The 18199-nt window shown below is 38.8% G+C and overlaps 1 protein-coding gene across 1 annotated transcript in view; it reads right to left on the bottom strand.

Moving 5' to 3' along the window:
- The window catches only part of MED24 (mediator complex subunit 24), a 91829-nt gene that overhangs the window by 22998 nt on the left and 50632 nt on the right, over positions 1 to 18199 (bottom strand). Inside the window, exons 14-19 of the mRNA XM_053787597.2 lie at positions 17952 to 18118; positions 16227 to 16404; positions 14595 to 14704; positions 6055 to 6144; positions 2349 to 2541; positions 1827 to 1968 (exon numbers count right to left, since the gene is read on the bottom strand). Of these exons, the coding sequence (XP_053643572.1) occupies positions 1827 to 1968; positions 2349 to 2541; positions 6055 to 6144; positions 14595 to 14704; positions 16227 to 16404; positions 17952 to 18118 (880 nt within the window). The remainder of the gene's footprint in view (positions 1 to 1826; positions 1969 to 2348; positions 2542 to 6054; positions 6145 to 14594; positions 14705 to 16226; positions 16405 to 17951; positions 18119 to 18199) is intronic.

Genomic DNA, 18199 nt, shown 5'->3' with positions numbered 1-18199 from the left:
GTTTCTCCTACTTTAGTATTCAGGTCCCCTACCACAATTACTCTCTCACTTGGTTCAAAGGCTCCTATACATTCACTTAACATCTCCCAAAATCTCTCTCTCTCCTCTACATTCCTCTCTTCTCCAGGTGCATACACGCTTATTATGACCCACTTTTCGCATCCAACCTTTACTTTAATCCACATAATTCTTGAATTTACACATTCATATTCTCTTTTCTCCTTCCATAACTGATCCTTCAACATTACTGCTACCCCTTCCTTTGCTCTAACTCTCTCAAATACTCCAGATTTAATCCCATTTATTACCCCCCACCGAAATTCCCCTACCCCCTTCAGCACTCCGCACTACATCCACGCACATTCAAGCATCCCAGTTTTATAAAGTTTTTCTTCTTCTCTTTTTTAGTAAATGTCTACAGGAGAAGGGGTTACTAGCCCATTGCTCCCGGCATTTTAGTCGCCTCATACGACACACATGGCTTATGGAGGAAAGATTCTTTTCCACTTCCCCATGGACAATAGAAGAAATAAAGAAGAACAAGAGCTATTTAGAAAAAGGAGAAAAACCTAGATGTATGTATATATATATGCATGTGTGTCTGTGAAGTGTGACCAAAGTGTAAGTAGGAGTAGCAAGATATCCCTGTTATCTAGCGTGTTTATGAGATAGAAAAAGAAACCAGCAATCCTACCATCATGCAAAACAGTTACAGGTTTCTGTTTCACAGTCATCTGGCAGGACGGTAGTACTTCCCTGGGTGGTTGCTGTCTACCAACCTATCTAAATACACCCCACAGTAGAATAAATTAACATAAATATGAGATGTGGTCTCCATGGGGAAGTGGAACAGAATTCTTCCTCTGTAAGCCATGCGTGTCGTAAGAGGCGACTGAAATGCCGGGAGAAAGGGGCTGGTAACCCCTTCTCCTGTATATATTACCAAATTTGAAAGGAGAAACTTTCGTTTTTCCTTTTGGGCCACCCCACCTCGGTGGGATATGGCCGGTGTGTTGAAAGAAAGAAAGATGAGATGTGGTAGCCAGGTGACTTGTAGGACTTGTGGTAGCCGGGTGACTTGTAGGACTTGTGGTAGCCAGGCAACTTGTAGGACTTGTGGTAGCCAGGCAACTTGTAGGACTTGTGGTAGCCAGGCAACTTGTGGTAGCCAGGCAACTTGTGGTAGCCAGGCAACTTGTGGTAGCCAGGCAACTTGTGGCAGCCAGGCAACTTGTGGTAGCCAGGCAACTTATGGCAGCCTATGAGAGAAGATGTGGGTTCTTTTCTTTCAATTCTCTAGCAGTTATCTTAGGTGTACTCTCTAACTGCTTCTTTAACACAGTCAAGGTACGAACAGATGTCTTCTTCGAGGGGCCTGGCCGAGGTTTGGCAGACTGTAACTCAACATTGCCACCAGCCTTGAAATGCTGCACCCAGTTCCTCACTGAACGCTCACACACACCAACATTCTTCACTATTTCTTTTGTCTGGTGCCCAGCTTTGTGAAGCCCAATGATTTGAGCTATAGTTTCAGGTGTTAAAGACTTCCTTTTACCCATATTCAAACATGTATAGCCCCAAAACCCAAGGGAACACTGGATAAAAGATGGGGTGGATGAGAGAAAAGTGCAACACTTCCTCTCACCACGGTAGCCACGTGAGGACTGAGGAGTCACTGTGGAGTGTGGTGACAGGCCTTGACGTCACGCTAACAGCTGCTACTTGGCATAATGCCGTGACTAGCACTGTAATACTTATGCATGTGCTAAGGATGCTCAGTCAGATAATCAACTTAATGATAATTAATACAAATGATTTTATCCTACCTGAGCAAGGTCCAGATATGTACAGGGGAAGAGCGTGTACAAGTAAGCTTAGTGTACAACCCACTACATCTTGATGTAGAAGACCATATATTAAATCCATGCCTCGTGTCAGATCAGAATGAAACACACTGTGCATGCCAACCTGTTAATTACAGCTCAATTAATTACAGCTGACTAAACAAGTTAGAACAAGTCATAATTATATTTAAAAAAATTAACTTAGGTTTGCTGTACCTGTTGGATCCTTCTGGGGTATGCATTTCAAAATCATTTTAAATAAATTAATCATTATAAATACTAAGTTTTATTTCTCCATGTACAATGGTAATTAATTTAAGGTTATAAATGGATCAGGACAATTAGGCTTTTTACAGTAGAAACATTCAGTCTTAGGCTTTGAAACAAAAATTACCAGGTAAGAATTCTTCTAAAATCTATATATTTTCTCCAGACTAATGCTTCTATTAAAACAAATTCATAAAATAAAGTATGATGAAAACACAAACACATCATTATACTAACTTTCATGAGATCACAAACAAACCATCGAGTTCCACCTAGCCGGAGAAGATCCCTGAAAGTGGCCAAAGCCTGGTGGGTAATGATGCCACTGGGGAATACCTGGTTCCATGTTTCTCTTAGAAGGTGAGAGAGTGGCTCTTGGGAGGACAAGAGAGACACTGATTTAGCCTCTCCTGGACTAGCATTTCCACTTCTATGGATAAGAAAGAGTGTTAAAGTAAATATTCCAAGTTCTCACTATAAATATTCTTTTCCATTTAAAAAAATGGAATCAACTAACTTATCATAACAAATTTTTTAAGCAAAAAATGTAATACTGTAGAACAAAAATCCCATGCTCATTATGGAGTGCAAGCTTCCTCCCTCATTTCCAAATTTATTTTGAAGTTATCAGCACCTTTTTTTTATAGGTAGTAGGTTGGTAGACAGCAACCGCCCAGGGAGGTACTACCGTCCTGCCAAGTGAGTGTAAAACGAAAGCCTGTAATTGTTTTACATGATGGTAGAATTGCTGGTGTCCTTTTTTCTGTCTCATGAACATGCAAGATTTCAGGTACGTCTTGCTACTTCTACTTACACTTAGGTCACACTACACATACATGTACAAGCACATATATACACACCCCTCTGGGTTTTCTTCTATTTTCTTTCTAGTTCTTATTCTTGTTTATTTCCTCTTATCTCCATGGGGAAGTGGAACAGAATTCTTCCTCCGTAAGCCATGCGTGTTGTAAGAGGCGACTAAAATGCCGGGAGCAAGGGGCTAGTAACCTCTTCTCCTGTATATATTACTAAATGTAAAAGGAGAAACTTTCGTTTTTCCTTTTGGGCCACCCCGCCTCGGTGGGATACGGCCGGTGTGTTGAAAGAAAGATCAGCACCTTTTTCATCAGCCATCTTCAAAGGATTGCAATAATTTTTGCAAGGTAAGATCACTGGGTAAAACCACTAGTTGGAATTTAAAACTACACAAATGTGGCTATACAGTCCATATACACAAACTCTTTCATGCTTTTCACCCTCCTCTTCCAATTTATCCTTGTCACTTTAAATCATACCATGAGCGGGGCTTGAACCCAAGGTTAGAGTCGTAAAACTCCAGACCAACGTGTTAGCCACTAGGCCAGCTGGCTACAATAGGATTCATCCAATTAGGTATATTTATACACCATGGGAAGGTTAGTATAGGCACCACTGTGACCACAAATGCAAGTTTTTACAGATGAATCTCCTGCCAGCGTGGCCATGACGAACTCTAGTTCAAGTGCCCTCAAAGCCATCATCACAACTCATGAAATCATGACTCACGAAATTGTTAGTCATGATGACAGCTTTGATGGGACTTGAGCTAGAGTTCGTCACTGCCATGCTGGCAGGAGATTTGTCTGTAAAAACTTGCATTTGTGGTCACAGTGGTGCCTATGCTAACCTTCCAATGGTGTATAAATATACCTAGTTGGATGAATCTTATTGTAGCCAGCTGGCCCAGTGGCTAACACATCAGTCTGGAGTTTTACGACTCTATAACTGCGAGTTCAAGCTCTGTCCATGGTATGGTTTGTTTGCAATCGTGTCATTACGACTTCGTGAGCCTTGTCACATTAATCCTTTTATATTTATACTGTAATTACTAAACGAAGAAAAAGAAATACACGTATCAGTTGTTGTGTTTTCAAACAATAAATACAACATGTTGCACTCTAAATAAATTATGTCTATTGCGTGGGTGGAATAATATAATGTAAGTTGAGTATATTAGAAACATGGTAACAAAACAATTCAGCAAATTTAAACAGTCCAAAATAATAAATAAGCTTTCCAGATGGTTTTGCTTATCAACACATAAAGGTATGAATTTTCCTCAACAAAAGAAGAAAGATGGCAACCGTGTTGAAGCCTATTGTACTTTTCATATACAGTGGAACCCTGAGTATCGGCTGCTGCGTTTATCAGCCGAACTGTATTTAGGACGGTTTCTGGGCCGAAATTTTGCTCCGTAATTCAGCCGGTGCCTCATAAATCAGCCGTATGCGACAGCCCGCCTCCCGCTGGGATGCCGCTGCATAGGCGAGTCTGTCTCCCTGTGTCTCTCGGTGAATGAGCATATATTCCGGGCATTCCTCCAAAAATTTCCTTAATATCCATTGGTTTTTGTGCTTGTTTATTAAGTGCGACTATGAAATAAGCCACCATGGGCCCAAAGAAAGTTCCTAGTAAAGTTATTTTGGTAAAGAAAGTGAGAAACACGATGGAATTTAAGAAAGAAGTTATTGAAAAATATGAGAGTGGTGTTTGTGTGCTAGAACTTGCCAGGATGTATGGGAAATCTAAATCAACAATCACTTCCATCCTGGCAAAGAAAGTAGAAATCAAGGAAGCTAATGTTGTGAAAGGGAGTTTAGCAGGGAGGCAGGACCCCAGTGGAAATAAGTCACACTGTCTGACTTTTTTGGGTTATCCTAGGTTCTTTACACATATGCTGTGGAAGGGAGGCAGGGAGTGTAGCATGGAGGGAGGAAGTGTAGCAGGGAGGCAGGGAGTGTAGCAGGGAGGCAGGGAGTGTTAACAAGCAGACAGGGAGTGTAGCAGGGAGGGATGGAGTGTAGCAGGGAGGGAGGGAGTGTAGCAGGGAGGGAGGGAGTATAGCAGGGAGGGAGGGAGTGTAGCAGGGAGGCAGAGAATATAACAGGCAGGCAGGGAGTGTAGTAAGGAGGGAGTGTAGCAGGGAGGCAGGGAGTGTAGCAGGGAGGCAGGGAGTGTGGAAGGGAGGCAGGGAGTGTAACAGACAGGCAGGAAATGTAGCAGGCATGCAGGGAGTGTAGCAGGCATGCAGGGAGTGTAGCAGGCATGCAGGGAGTGTAGCAGGCATGCAGGTAGTGTAGCAGGCATGCAGGGAGTGTAGCAGGCAGGTAGGGAAGTAACCCCAGAGAGGGCTTTGATACCTTAGGTCCTTATAGAAGGGAATTCCCCTTCCAACCAATAATCAGTCCTCGCTCTCTCCTCCTCCCTATCTTCCATAAGCCAACAGGAGTTTTCAATAATTGTATGTAATAGTGATTTAAATGTTCATTTATTTATTTTATTTAATTCTCATTGTTTTGTGTATGTAAAACTATAATTAATCTTTAAAAAATGTATTTTTTGTTAATATTTTTGGGTGTATGGAATGGATTAATTGTATTTACATTAATTCTTATTGGAAATATTGCTTCAAATTTAGGCCTTTTCAAATTTAGGCCGACCTTCTGGAACAGATTACGGCCGATATTCGGGGTTCCACTGTACTACATAACAGTCATAGTTAGAATCAATTTCAGTCTTATGAAGGAGATTTACACTTTCATATACAGTATGACCTTTTTTATACAGTCTCTCCTCACTTAACGACAGAGTTCCGTTCCTAAGACCACATCGGTGAACGAATTCGTCGTTAAATATGGAGCATACTATAATGGTGGTGGGTTTGTGTCAACCATCTTTGATATTGTTTTTATGTCACTTTTGCACCATTTATAACATTTTTAGTATATTTTTAAATGTTTATGCAGTAGTGTACTGTATATTGTAATAAACAGAATAGAGGAAATCAACTCTAATATACATTATTTAGGTATGTATACTGGTCAGAGAGCCTGTCATAAGTCTGATTCATCGGTAAACGAGTATGTCACTAAGAGAAGAGAGGCTGTACTAAGCATGAACCTACCTATTACTGTTTGGAGAGTTTGATGATGAATAGACTCCCCCTTTCATCACCTGAACCATATTCTCCACAATTTGCACCATCAGAGTTGACCTGAACACAGAATAAATACAGGTTAATATTAGCACATACTATTTATATAAAAGCCCCGCCAGGATATGGCCGGTTTGTTCAAAGAAGATCTATATAAAAAAAGTGGAACAGAATTCTTTATCCACAAGCCAAGCATGTAGTAAGAGGTGACTAAAATGCCGGGAGAAAGGGACTGGTAACCCCTTCTCCTGTATATATTACTAAATTTAAAAGGAGAAACTTTAGTTTTTCCATTTGGGCCACCCTGCCTTGGTGGGATACGGCTGGTTGTTCAAAAAAGATGATCTATACAAAAAATTCATGCTGCTTATGTAAGAAAATCCAACATGATTAAATTTAATTTAATATCTTTATTCAGTCTGCTCAAATGCATCCTAGCAATCACACACATAACAGCATTCATGTTTGCATCACAGTATTCAAATCAATATTCCCTTCACAACACACTAACATTTACATCCCATCAACATTCACATCACACCAACATTTGCATCACACCAATTAATACAGTTCTTGAAGACTTTTTTTTTGATCACATCAGCCATTTTCCACTGAGGCAGGGTTACCCAAAAAGAAAGATTTAGAGATTTTAGATTTTGCCATCCTGTGAAGGGTAGCGCAAGATGCATATGGATGCACAGAATGCCTAGGAACTAAGCCCCACAAAAAGAGAGAAAAACCCAAAAAGAAATTAAAAAAAACTTTTGTCATCATTCAACACTTTCACCATCACTCATACATAATCACTGTCTTTGTAGAGGCGCTCAGATACGACAGCTTAGACGTTCTTCCAAACTGCAAATATCCCAAACCCTTCCTTCAAAGTGCAGGAACTGTACTTCCCATTTCCAGGACTCAAGTCTGGCTAACCAGTTTCCCTGAATCCCTTCACAAAATATTACACTGCTCACACTCTAACAGCTCATCAGGTGCTAAAAACCATTCGTCTCCATTCACTCCTAACATAATCACGCACGCTTGCTGGAAGTCCAAGCCCCTCGCCCACAAAACCTCCTTTACCCCCTCCCTCCAACCTTTTCAGGAGACTCCTACCCCACCTTCCTTTCCCTACAGATTTATACGCTAAGTCATTCTACTTTGTTCCATTCTCTCTAAATGACCAAACTACCTCAACAACCCCTCTTCAGCCCTCTGAATATTTTTAATAACTCCACACTTCCTCCTAATTTCCACATTATGAGTTCTCTGCATAATATTTACACCACACATTGCCCTTAGACACGACATCTCCACTGCCTCCAGCTGCCTCCTCGCTGCAGCATTCACAACCCAAGCTTCACACCCATATAAGAGTGTTGGTACATTGTTTTCTTTGCTTCCATTGATAATGCTCTTTGTTTCCACAGATACCTCAATGCACCACTCACCTTTTTTTTCCTTCATCAATTCTATGGTTAACCTCATCCTTCATAAATCCATCCGCTGACATGACAACTCCCAAGTATCTGAAAACATTCACTTCTTCCATACTCCTTCCCTCCTATGTGATATCCAATTTTCCTTTATCTAAATTATTTGATGCCCTCATCACCTTACTCTTATCTATGTTCACTGTCAACCTTTACACACCCTCCCAAACTCATCTACTAACCTTTGCAACTTTTCTTTAGAATCCCCCAAAAGCACAGTATCATCAGCAAAAAGTAACTGTGTCAATTCCCAATTTGTATTTGATTTCCCATAATTTAATCCCACCCCTCTCCCAACACCCTAGCATTTACTTCTTTTACAACCCCATCTATAAATATGTTACACAACCAAGGTGACATCACACATCCCTGTCTAAGACCTACTTTTACTGGGAAGTAGTCTCCCTCTCTTCTACACACCCTAACCTGAGCCTCATTATCTTCATAAAAACTCTTTACAGCATTTAGTAACTTACCACCTATTCCATACACTTGCAACATCTGCCACATTGTTTCCCTATCCACTCTTATCAAATCTTTTCTAAATCCATAATTGCAATGAAAACTTCCCTGCCTTTATCTATATACAGCGGAACCTCCACCTGCGAGCACATCCACGTGCGAGTTTTTCCAAATACGAGAAGTCGCTTGGTCGATTTTTTGCTTCCATACGCGAGCGAAATTTCCATAAGTGAGCAGGCCTCAAGGGAAGTTCCTTGATTCTGGTGTGGGACCTAGCTCTTGATCTAGGGAATTGAATCTCATTTGTTTGTTGGACTATCTTATTGAAACTTGGACAATGTATGATGGAAAGATGCCTCTTAACATACACCAAAAATAAAAGAAATCGGACCATAAATAACGGAGTTCACTTCTCAGCCATTAGCCGCCCCTTAGCAGTATTTTCGTATGGTTTTTATGGTTGTATTCTCGGTTTTTTTTGGTCTCAACTGATAGAATGGAAGATATATAACAGAAATAGATAGGATTTTGATTGGCTTCACAATGAAAAGTACCTTGAAATTGAGCTCAAAGTAGCAGACATGTTCGATTCTTTGGTGATGTCCATTCCAATACGCAGTCATGAATGAGCTGACATTATTTATACAATTATTACAATAATTCAGTAGTCTGCATAACAGTAAATCTTCTGTTTTTTGTGTGAATAAAAACTACAAATTATTTACATTGTAATAATAATAATAATAATAATAATAATAATAAGGTAGTAGGTTGGTAGACAGCAACCACCCAGGGAGGTACTACCATTCTGCCAAGTGAGTGTAAAACGAAAGCCTGTAATTGTTTTACATGATGGTAGGATTGCTGGAGTCTTTTGTCTGTCCCATAAATATGCAAGATGACAGGTACGTCTTGCTACTTCTACTTAAACTTAGGTCACACTAAACATACATGTACACGTTTATTTATACACACTCATCTGAGTTTTCTTTGATTTTATCTTAGTTCTTGTTCTAATTACTTTTCCTTTTATATCCATGGGGAAGTGGAATAAAAATCTTTCCTCCGTAAGCCATGCGTGTTGTAAAAGTCAACTAAAATGCTGGAACAATGGGTTAGTAACCTCTTTTCCTGTAATAATTACTAAAAAGAATAAGAAGAAAACTGTCAAAGTGGGAAGTCTGAATGTGCGTGGAAGTTGTGCGAATGATAAGAAAGAGATGATTGTGGATGTTATAAATGAGAAGTAGCTGGATATCCTGGCTTTAAGTGAAACAAAGCTGAAGTGGGTGAGTGAGTTTCAGTGGAGAAGAATAAATGGGATTAGGTCAGGGGTTTCTAATAGAGTTAGAGCTAAAGAAGGAGTAGCAATAATGTTGACGGATAAGCAATGGCAGGAAAAGAGGGACTATAAATGTATTAATTCAAGGATTATGTGGAGTAAAATAAAGGTTGGATGTGAGAAGTGGGTTATAGTAAGCGTATATGCACCTGGGAAAGAGGAGGAGAGGAGGAGAGGAGAGAGAGAGATTTTGGGAAATGTTGAGTAATTGTATGGGGAGTTTTGAACCAAGTGTGAGAGTACTTGTGGCTGGGGATTTTATTGCTAAAGTGGTAAAAAATATTGTGGAGGGAGTAGTAGGTAAATTTGGGGTACCAGGGGTAAATGAAAATGGGGAGCCTTTAATTGATCTATATGTAGAAAGAGGTTTGGTAATAAGTAATACATATTTTATGAAAAAGAGGATAAATGAATATACAAGGTATGCTGTAGCACGTAATGAAAGTAGTTTGTTAGATTATGTATTGGTGGATAAAAGGTTGATGGGTAGGCTCCAGGATGTACACGTTTATAGAGGGGCAACTGATATATCGGATCATTATCTAGTTGTAGCTACAGTTAGAGTAAGAGGTAGATGGGATAAGAGGAAAATGGCAACAAGAAGCAAGAGGGAGGTGAAAGTGTATAAACTAAGGGAGCAGGAAGTTCGGGTGAAATATAAGCAACTATTGGCAGAAAGGTGGGCTGGTGCAGGTATGAGTAGTGGGGGGCTTGAAGAGGGTTAGAATAGTTTTAAAAATGCAGTATTATAATGTGGGGCAGAAGCTTGTGGTTATAGGAAGGTGGGTGCAGGAGGAAAGAGGAGTGATTGGTGGAATGATGAAGTAAAGGGTATGATAAAAGAGAAAAAGGTAGCTTATGAGAGGTATTTACAAAGCAGAAGTGTTATAAGAAGAGTAGAGTATATGGAGAGTAAAAGAAAGGTGAAGAGACTGGTGAGAGAGTGCAAAAGGAGAGCGGATGACAGAGTGGGAGAGGTACTGTCAAGGAATTTTAATGAAAATAAAAAAAATTTTGGAGTTAAACAAGTTAAGAAAGCCTAGGGAACAAATGGATTTATCAGTTAAAAACAGAGTAGGAGAGTTAGTAGATGGGGATTTGGAAGTTTTGGGTAGATGGCGAGAATATTTTGAGGAACTTTTAAATGTAGACGAAGAAAAGGAGGCGGTAATTTCATGCACTGGCCAGGGAGGTATATCATCTTTCAGGAGTGAAGAAGAGCAGGATGTGAGTGTGGGGGAGGTGCGTGAGGCATTACATAGAATGAAAGGGGGTAAAGCAGCTGGAACTGACGGGATCATAACAGAAATGCTAAAAGCAGGGGGGGACATAGTGTTGGAGTGGTTGGTATTTTTGTTTAATAAATGTATGAAAGAGGGGAAGGTACCTAGGTATTGGCAGAGAGCGTGTATAGTCCCTTTATATAAAGGGAAGGGGGTTCAAAAGAAGAATAAGTTTACTGAGTCCCAGGTAGTAGGTTAGTAGGTTGGTAGACAGCAACCGCCCAGGGAGGTACTACCGTCCTGCAAAGTGAGTGTAAAATGAAAGCCTGTAATTGTTTTACATGATGGTAGGATTGCTGGTGTCCCTTTTTCTGTCTCATGAACATGCAAGATTTCAGGTATGTCTTGCTACTTCAACTTACACTTAGGTCACACTACACATACATGTACAAGCATATATATACACACCCCTCTTATTCTTGTTTATTTCCTCTTATCTCCATGGGGAAGTGGAACAGAATTCTTCCTCCGTAGGCCATGCGTGTTGTAAGAGGCGACTAAAATACCGGGAGCAAGGGGCTAGTAACCTCTTCTCCTGTATATATTACTAAATGTAAAAGGAGAAACTTTCGTTTTTCCTTCTGGGCCACCCCGCCTCGGTGGGATACGGCCAGTGTGTTGAAAGAAAGAAGTTTACTGAGTATGCCAGAAAAAGTGTATGGTAAGGTTATTATTGAAAGAATTAGAGGTAAGACAGAATGTAGAATTGCGGATGAGCAAGGAGGTTTTAGAGTGGGTAGGGGATGTGTAGATCAAGTGTTTACATTGAAGCATATATGTGAGCAGTATTTAGATAAAGGTAGGGAAGATTTTATTGCATTTATGGGTTTAGAAAAGGCATATGATAGAGTGGATAGGGGAGCAATGTGGCAGATGTTGCAAGTACATGTATATGGAATAGGTGGTAAGTTACTAAATGCTGTAAAGAGTTTTTATGAGGATAGTGAGGCTCAGGTTAGGGTGTGTAGAAGAGAGGGAGACTACTTCCCAGTAAAAGTAGGTCTTAGACAGGGATGTGTAATGTCACCATGGTTGTTTAATACATTTATAGATGGGGTTGTAAAAGAAGTAAATGCTAGAGTGTTCAGGAGAGGGGTGGGACTAAATTATGGGGAATCAAATATAAAATGGGAAGTGACACAGTTACTTTTTGCTGATGATACTGTGCTTATGGGAGATACTAAAGAAAAAATGCAAAGGTTAGTGGACGAATTTGGGAATGTGTGTAAAGGTAGAAGTTGAAAGTGAACATAGAAAAGAGTAAGGTGATGAGAGTATCAAATGATTTAGATAAAGAAAAATTTGATATCAAATTAGGGAGGAGGAGAATGGAAGAAGTGAATGTTTTCAGATATTTGGAAGTTGACGTGTCAGCGGATGGATTTATGAAGGATGAGGTTAATCATAGAACTGATGAAGGAAAAAAGGTGAGTGGTGCATTGAGGTATATGTGGAGGCAAAAAATATTATCTATGGAGGCAAAGAAGGGAATGTATGAAAGTATAGTAGTACCAACACTCTTATATGGGTGTGAAGCTTGGGTTGTAAATGCTACACTGAGGAGGCGGTTGGAGGCAGTGGAGATCTCCTGTCTAAGGGCAACGTGTGCTGTAAATATTATGCAGAAAATTCGTAGTGTGGAAATTAGGAGAAAGTGTGGAGTTAATAAAAGTATTAGTCAGAGAGCTGAAGAGGGTTTGTTGAGGTGGTTTGGTCATTTAGAGAGAATGGATCAAAGTAGAATGACATGAAGAGCGTGTAAATCTGTAGGGGAAGGAAGGCGGGGTAGGGGTCGTCCTCAAAAAGGTTGGAGGGAGGGGGTAAAGGTGGTGTTGTGGGCGAGGGGTTTGGACTTCCAGCAAGCGTGCGTGAGCATGTTAGATAGGAGTGAATGGAGACAAATGGTATTTGGGACCTGACGATCTGCTGGAGTGTGAGCAGGGTAATATTTAGTGAAGGGATTCAAAGAAACCGGTTATTTTATATAACCGGACTTGAGTCCTGGAAATGAGAAGTACAATGCCTGCACTCTAAAGGAGGGGTTTGGGATATTGGCAGTTTGGAGAGATATACTGTGTATTTTTATATGTATATACTTCTAAACTGTTGTATTCTGGGCACCTCTGCAAAAACAGTGATTATGTGTGAGTGAGGTGAAAGTGTTGAATGATGATGAAAGTATTTTCTTTTTGGGGATTTTCTCTTTGGATCACCCTGCCTCGGTGGGAGACGGCCGACTTGTTGAAAAAAAAAAATACATATAATAATAATAATAGTATAATAATATAATAATAATACATATAATAATAATAATACATGTATAATAATAATGTACTATATAACAATAATTATAATAATAGACAGCTTCAAAAGGCCATCACTAGATGGCATTGATTAGCACAACAATGCGGGAGCGGTTGTGGCCGCCTCCACCTGTCACATAATGACATATTTTATTTATTCTAGAGTATATATCAGGTTTCTATGTTATTTATATTGTTTATTATGTCATATTAGATGAATTGTGATAGATAAATAAGCTGTAGAGTTGATATTAGGGAAATTATTGAAGTATTTTGTCGTGCCTGGAATTCCACTGGAATGGATTAATTGCAATTCAATTAATTTAAATCAGGAAAACTGACTCTGCAAACGAGCAAGTCCAGATGCGAGCAAGGTCACGGAAAGGATTAAACTCGTGAGTGGAAGTTCCACTGTATTATTCACATATGTGCTTCAATGTCAACACCTGATCTACACATCCCTTACCCATTCTAAAGCCTCCTTGTTCATCTGTAATCATGCTCTCTGTCTTACCTCTAATTCTTTCAATAATAACCCTACCATAAACTTTACCGTAAACTTATTCCCCTATAATTTTTACAATCTCTTTCATCCCCCTTCCCTTTATATAAAGAAATTATACATGCTCTCTGCCAGTCCCTAGGTACCTTCCCCTTCTTCATACATTTATTAAACAAAAATACCAACCACTCAATCACTATATCTCCCCTTGCTTTTAACATTTCTGTCATGATCCCATCAGTTCCAGCTGCTTTATACCCTTTCATTCTACGTAATGCCTCACGCACCTTTCCCACACTCGCATCCTGCTCTTCTGCATTCCTAAAAGATGTTATACCTCTCTGGCCAGTGCATGAAATTACTGTCTCCCTTTTCTCATCAACATTTACAAGTTCCTCAAAATATTCCCACCAACTTCTCAATACCTCCAGCTCCCCATCTACTAACTCCCCTACTCTGTTTTTAATTGATAAATCCATTCATTTTCTAGGCTTTCTTAACTTATTTATCTCACTCCAAAATTTTTTCTTATGCTCAGCAAAATTTCTTGACAGTGCCTCTCCCACTCTATCATTTGCTCTCCTATTGCACTCGCCCACCTTTCTGCCAATAGTTGCTTATATCTCACCCTAACTTCCTCCTCCCTTAGTTTATAAACTTTCACCTCTGTTTTACTTACTATTGCCATTTTCCTTATGTCCTATCTACCTCTTACTCTAACTGTAGCTACAACTAGATAATGATCCGATATATCCGTTGCCCCTCTATAAACATGTACATCCTGAAGCCTACCCATCAACCTTTTATCAACCAATACATAATCTAACAAACTACTTTCATTATGTGCTATATCATATCTTGTATATTTATTTATCCTCTTTTTCATAAAATATTTATTACTTATTACCAAACCTCTTTTTACACATAGTTCAATTAAAGGCTCCCCATTTTCACTTACCCCTGGCACCTCAAATTTACCTACTACTTCTTCTACAATAATTTTACCCACTTTAGCACTGAGATCCCCAACCCCAAGTACTCTCTCACTTGATTCAAAACTCCCCACACACTCACTCATCTTTCCTAAAATTTCTCTCTCCTCTACACTCCTCTCTTCTCCTAAGTTACCTGTCTTTAAAGTTGTCAAGGGTGGGTATAGAAGGATCATGGTCACTAAGAGAGGTCTGCAAGTAATGCAGAAAACTAAGGGGCTCAATAGCTTGTTCTGCATCCACAACCTGTAACAGAATAAATCTTCTATGATACAATATATGTATGCAAAGTTTTATATACACTGTACCCAAAGCCTAACTTCTTAGTAGCTTAATTAAGAACTAATATTATATCACTATTTTTCACATAGCAATATGATGTTCAGTACATGAGGCACTGAATGGCAGATAAGAATAAGAATCAGATTCAAACAATGGAGGAAAACACTGTTAAATGTTGCTACTTATTCTAACTCGTATCTCTGGCTGTATGCAAGATGATGAAGACAACATCTACACATTTCCACAAACAGACAAAACTTTTAAGGAATTAATTCATACACTAACCCGGATTTTGGCCATGATGACACTTATTCTTTTCTGATGTACAACACTGAATATGCAGTATTTAAAAAATTATAGTCCAATCTTAGGTCAGCAATCAATGTATGAAGAATGAAAGTCACAATACTGTGGGTAGAAGTCACATGATGAGATGTATGAAATGCACGTCAAGTTTTGATATTGCTTTTAGTAATAATTATTCATATGATGGAACATCAAAATGACCCACCCACAAATGCAAACTATCAGTATGTACAATATCTTTTGAACATGATCTTGTTTTCAGAAACAGAAGTGAGAAAGCCCCACTGTTGCACAAATCACATTTTAAGAGATCAGCACCACAAGGATTTCATAAATACATCACAGTTAATATATCCAGTACTCTATGAAATAAAATGGTCCCAATATCATAAAAGTAACAAACTGTGTAAGGAGCACTGGGAATTGATTCACCAATCTCAATCACACAAGGCTACTACTACACCAACTAGACTATTAGCACACGAAGTTTATACACAATTCACTTTCTGAGTATTCCAAAATTCTCATTTCAATCATTTTCTAAAACTGAAATTTAATTAAAAGATGCTACTGATGTAAACTAATACTCACTATAGCCTTCATTATACATACCAATGCAATTTTTTATTTTTTTAACACATCAGCTGTTTCCCACTGAGGCAGGGTGACCCTAACTTTCATCATCATTCAACACTTTCACCATCATTCATACATAATCACTGTGTTTGCAGAGGTGCTTAGATATGACAGTTTAGATGTCCCTCCAAATTGCCAATATTCTAAACCCCTCCTTTAAAGTGCAGGCATTGTACTTCCCATTTCTAGGACTCAAGTCCAGCTAATTGGTTTCCCTGAATCCCTTCATGAAATATTACCCTGCTCACACTCCAACAGCAAATATAGGTAGTAAAAATATACTGCATTTGAAAAATATAAAAAGATGATTAATGGAGTTCAAAGCAGCAAAGTAGTTGAACACATGCATACCAAAAAAGAAAGAAGAAGAAGGATATGCCATATAACCCAAAATATTCAGAATTACTTTACTAGCTGTACTTCCCTTCCCAAAATAAATAGGAAAAATTAAACAGAATTACATTAGGCTACCCTTGGCTATGTTCATGTGCTCAAGATGACATCTATAAATATTGTTTCGAATATGCCTAAGTTACAATCTCACCTGAACATGGGAACACAGCCATGTGGCCACACAAATAGGTAGACAACACAGATGGTAGCGTAGTCGGTCCAGCAGTTCCTTAACATGCTGGATGGGAAGTGCTCCTTGCTGCGCTGCACTCACCACTTCTCTCAGTGCTACGGCTGCTACCTGGCATACATCGCTCCATCTGACCATACTGTGGATAAAACATTATGCTTGACATAATGCAAACCAGTAACAAAGGTAATCATGCTCAACAGTATTTAATGGGAAAGTAATAATGTTAATAGACATAATAAAAGTAATTTTGAAAGAATACCCAAACACTGAGAATATACTAGTAATTAACCCTTTCACTGTGCAACCTCTGAAATAAAAGTGTTGTCAGTGTCGCAATTTAAAAAAAAAAATATCTTCTGAAATAGTAGAGAACCTTCTTCTGAAGGGAATGACACCAAAAATGTGAAATTTCTTGAAAAACTTACAGAATTATGCAGACACAAAACTGACAATCTGGGCTCAATTTACACATTAGCAATTCTGCCTAATTTGAAGCCTATTTTAAGCCAATATCATTGTTTAGTTCAACCCAATTCTTAGCTATTTCACTAGTATGCCTTCTGCTCTATTGATTAAGCACAAAAAACTGCCCATTTAAATATCAGAACTACCCTGTAAAGTGCACAGAAGTTGGTAATTTGGCCAATTTTATACAAAATTCAACCAATTCTAATCTACAAACAAAAACCTAAAATAAATAATGTAGGCATTCCAGCCACTAAAACAATGTTTTCTCTGTTCATTAATTACATCATCCAGTCCTCTCCTATAAAACACTTGCTCTCCATTTTGAATCCATCACCACAGAAAAGTATGCCAATAATGTCACCTTCTTCTGAGTCAATTTTAAAAATAAAGTTTATCATTATCATCATTTATCAATGATTAGGCAAGGTTTAGACCATCCCAATAATTGAAGCAGACCTAGTAAAAACCCATAAAACAGATGAAGTGCAAACAGGAGGCCCTACTCTTCCTCAGGAAAATTGCCAAAAATTTAATATTGCTACCACTTTGAGGCATATTTCAAGCCACTTTCACTTTGAAACAAACCAGTATCATCACTTATTTCACTACTATGCCATCCATTTTATCGAATGATACCAAGAAGCAGCCAGTTAAACAAAAGCCATCTAAAAATGCCTCAGATTTGCTTCTTTCAACCAAACACAAGATCAGAGATTAGCTATTAACATCATTCACTGTGTGGGGACAGTTTATTTTAATAATGTGCACACTCACAAAGACCCATTCGCTCATGTCTAGGTGAAAATTTATCATTCAGAGCATATTTGAGTGCACTGTGATCGAGACAAAGGTCTACGTGAACAACAATGTTGTCAATAACATAGATCTATACAGGAGACAGTGAAAGGGTTAAGGTGAACGAAGGCACACTGACATATTCAGATACAGAGTGAAATATGAAAACTATTTCATATGGTTTGCAAAACAGCTGAAATATTGTGTGGATGGCTTACTACAGTATAAGGGCACTTACTTTCTTGTGGGGTACCTGAGCATGGAAGGATGAGAATAACTCGAAAGGTCTTCAAACCTTCTATTTCTATATGCAACAGTTTTTCAGTTTTTCTTGGCAATATTTCTAGACCCGTAAAACTGAGAAATGGTGTGCCAATAAAGACTACTATACAATATATATTAAACAGTTACAAAGCTCACTTGTACTTCATATCCAGCTCTGAAATATTGACTTCTCTAATGAATTCTTCTACTGCATTTTGGTCAGTGCGAATAGACATCAATGGAGCTTTGACACGACCTAGTTCTGGCATATTTTCCTTCATCCATTGCTCCACAAACGTCTCACACTTTTCTGATACCACAACCTGAAAGAAAAATGACTTAAAAATTATGTAAAATTCATTTTTTTACACATCAGCCATTTCCCACTGAGGCAGGGTAATCCA

This window comes from Cherax quadricarinatus, chromosome 39, assembly GCF_038502225.1.
Source record: "Cherax quadricarinatus isolate ZL_2023a chromosome 39, ASM3850222v1, whole genome shotgun sequence".
NCBI lineage: Eukaryota > Metazoa > Arthropoda > Malacostraca > Decapoda > Parastacidae > Cherax > Cherax quadricarinatus.
This window is presented reverse-complemented; position numbering and strand designations above follow the sequence as displayed.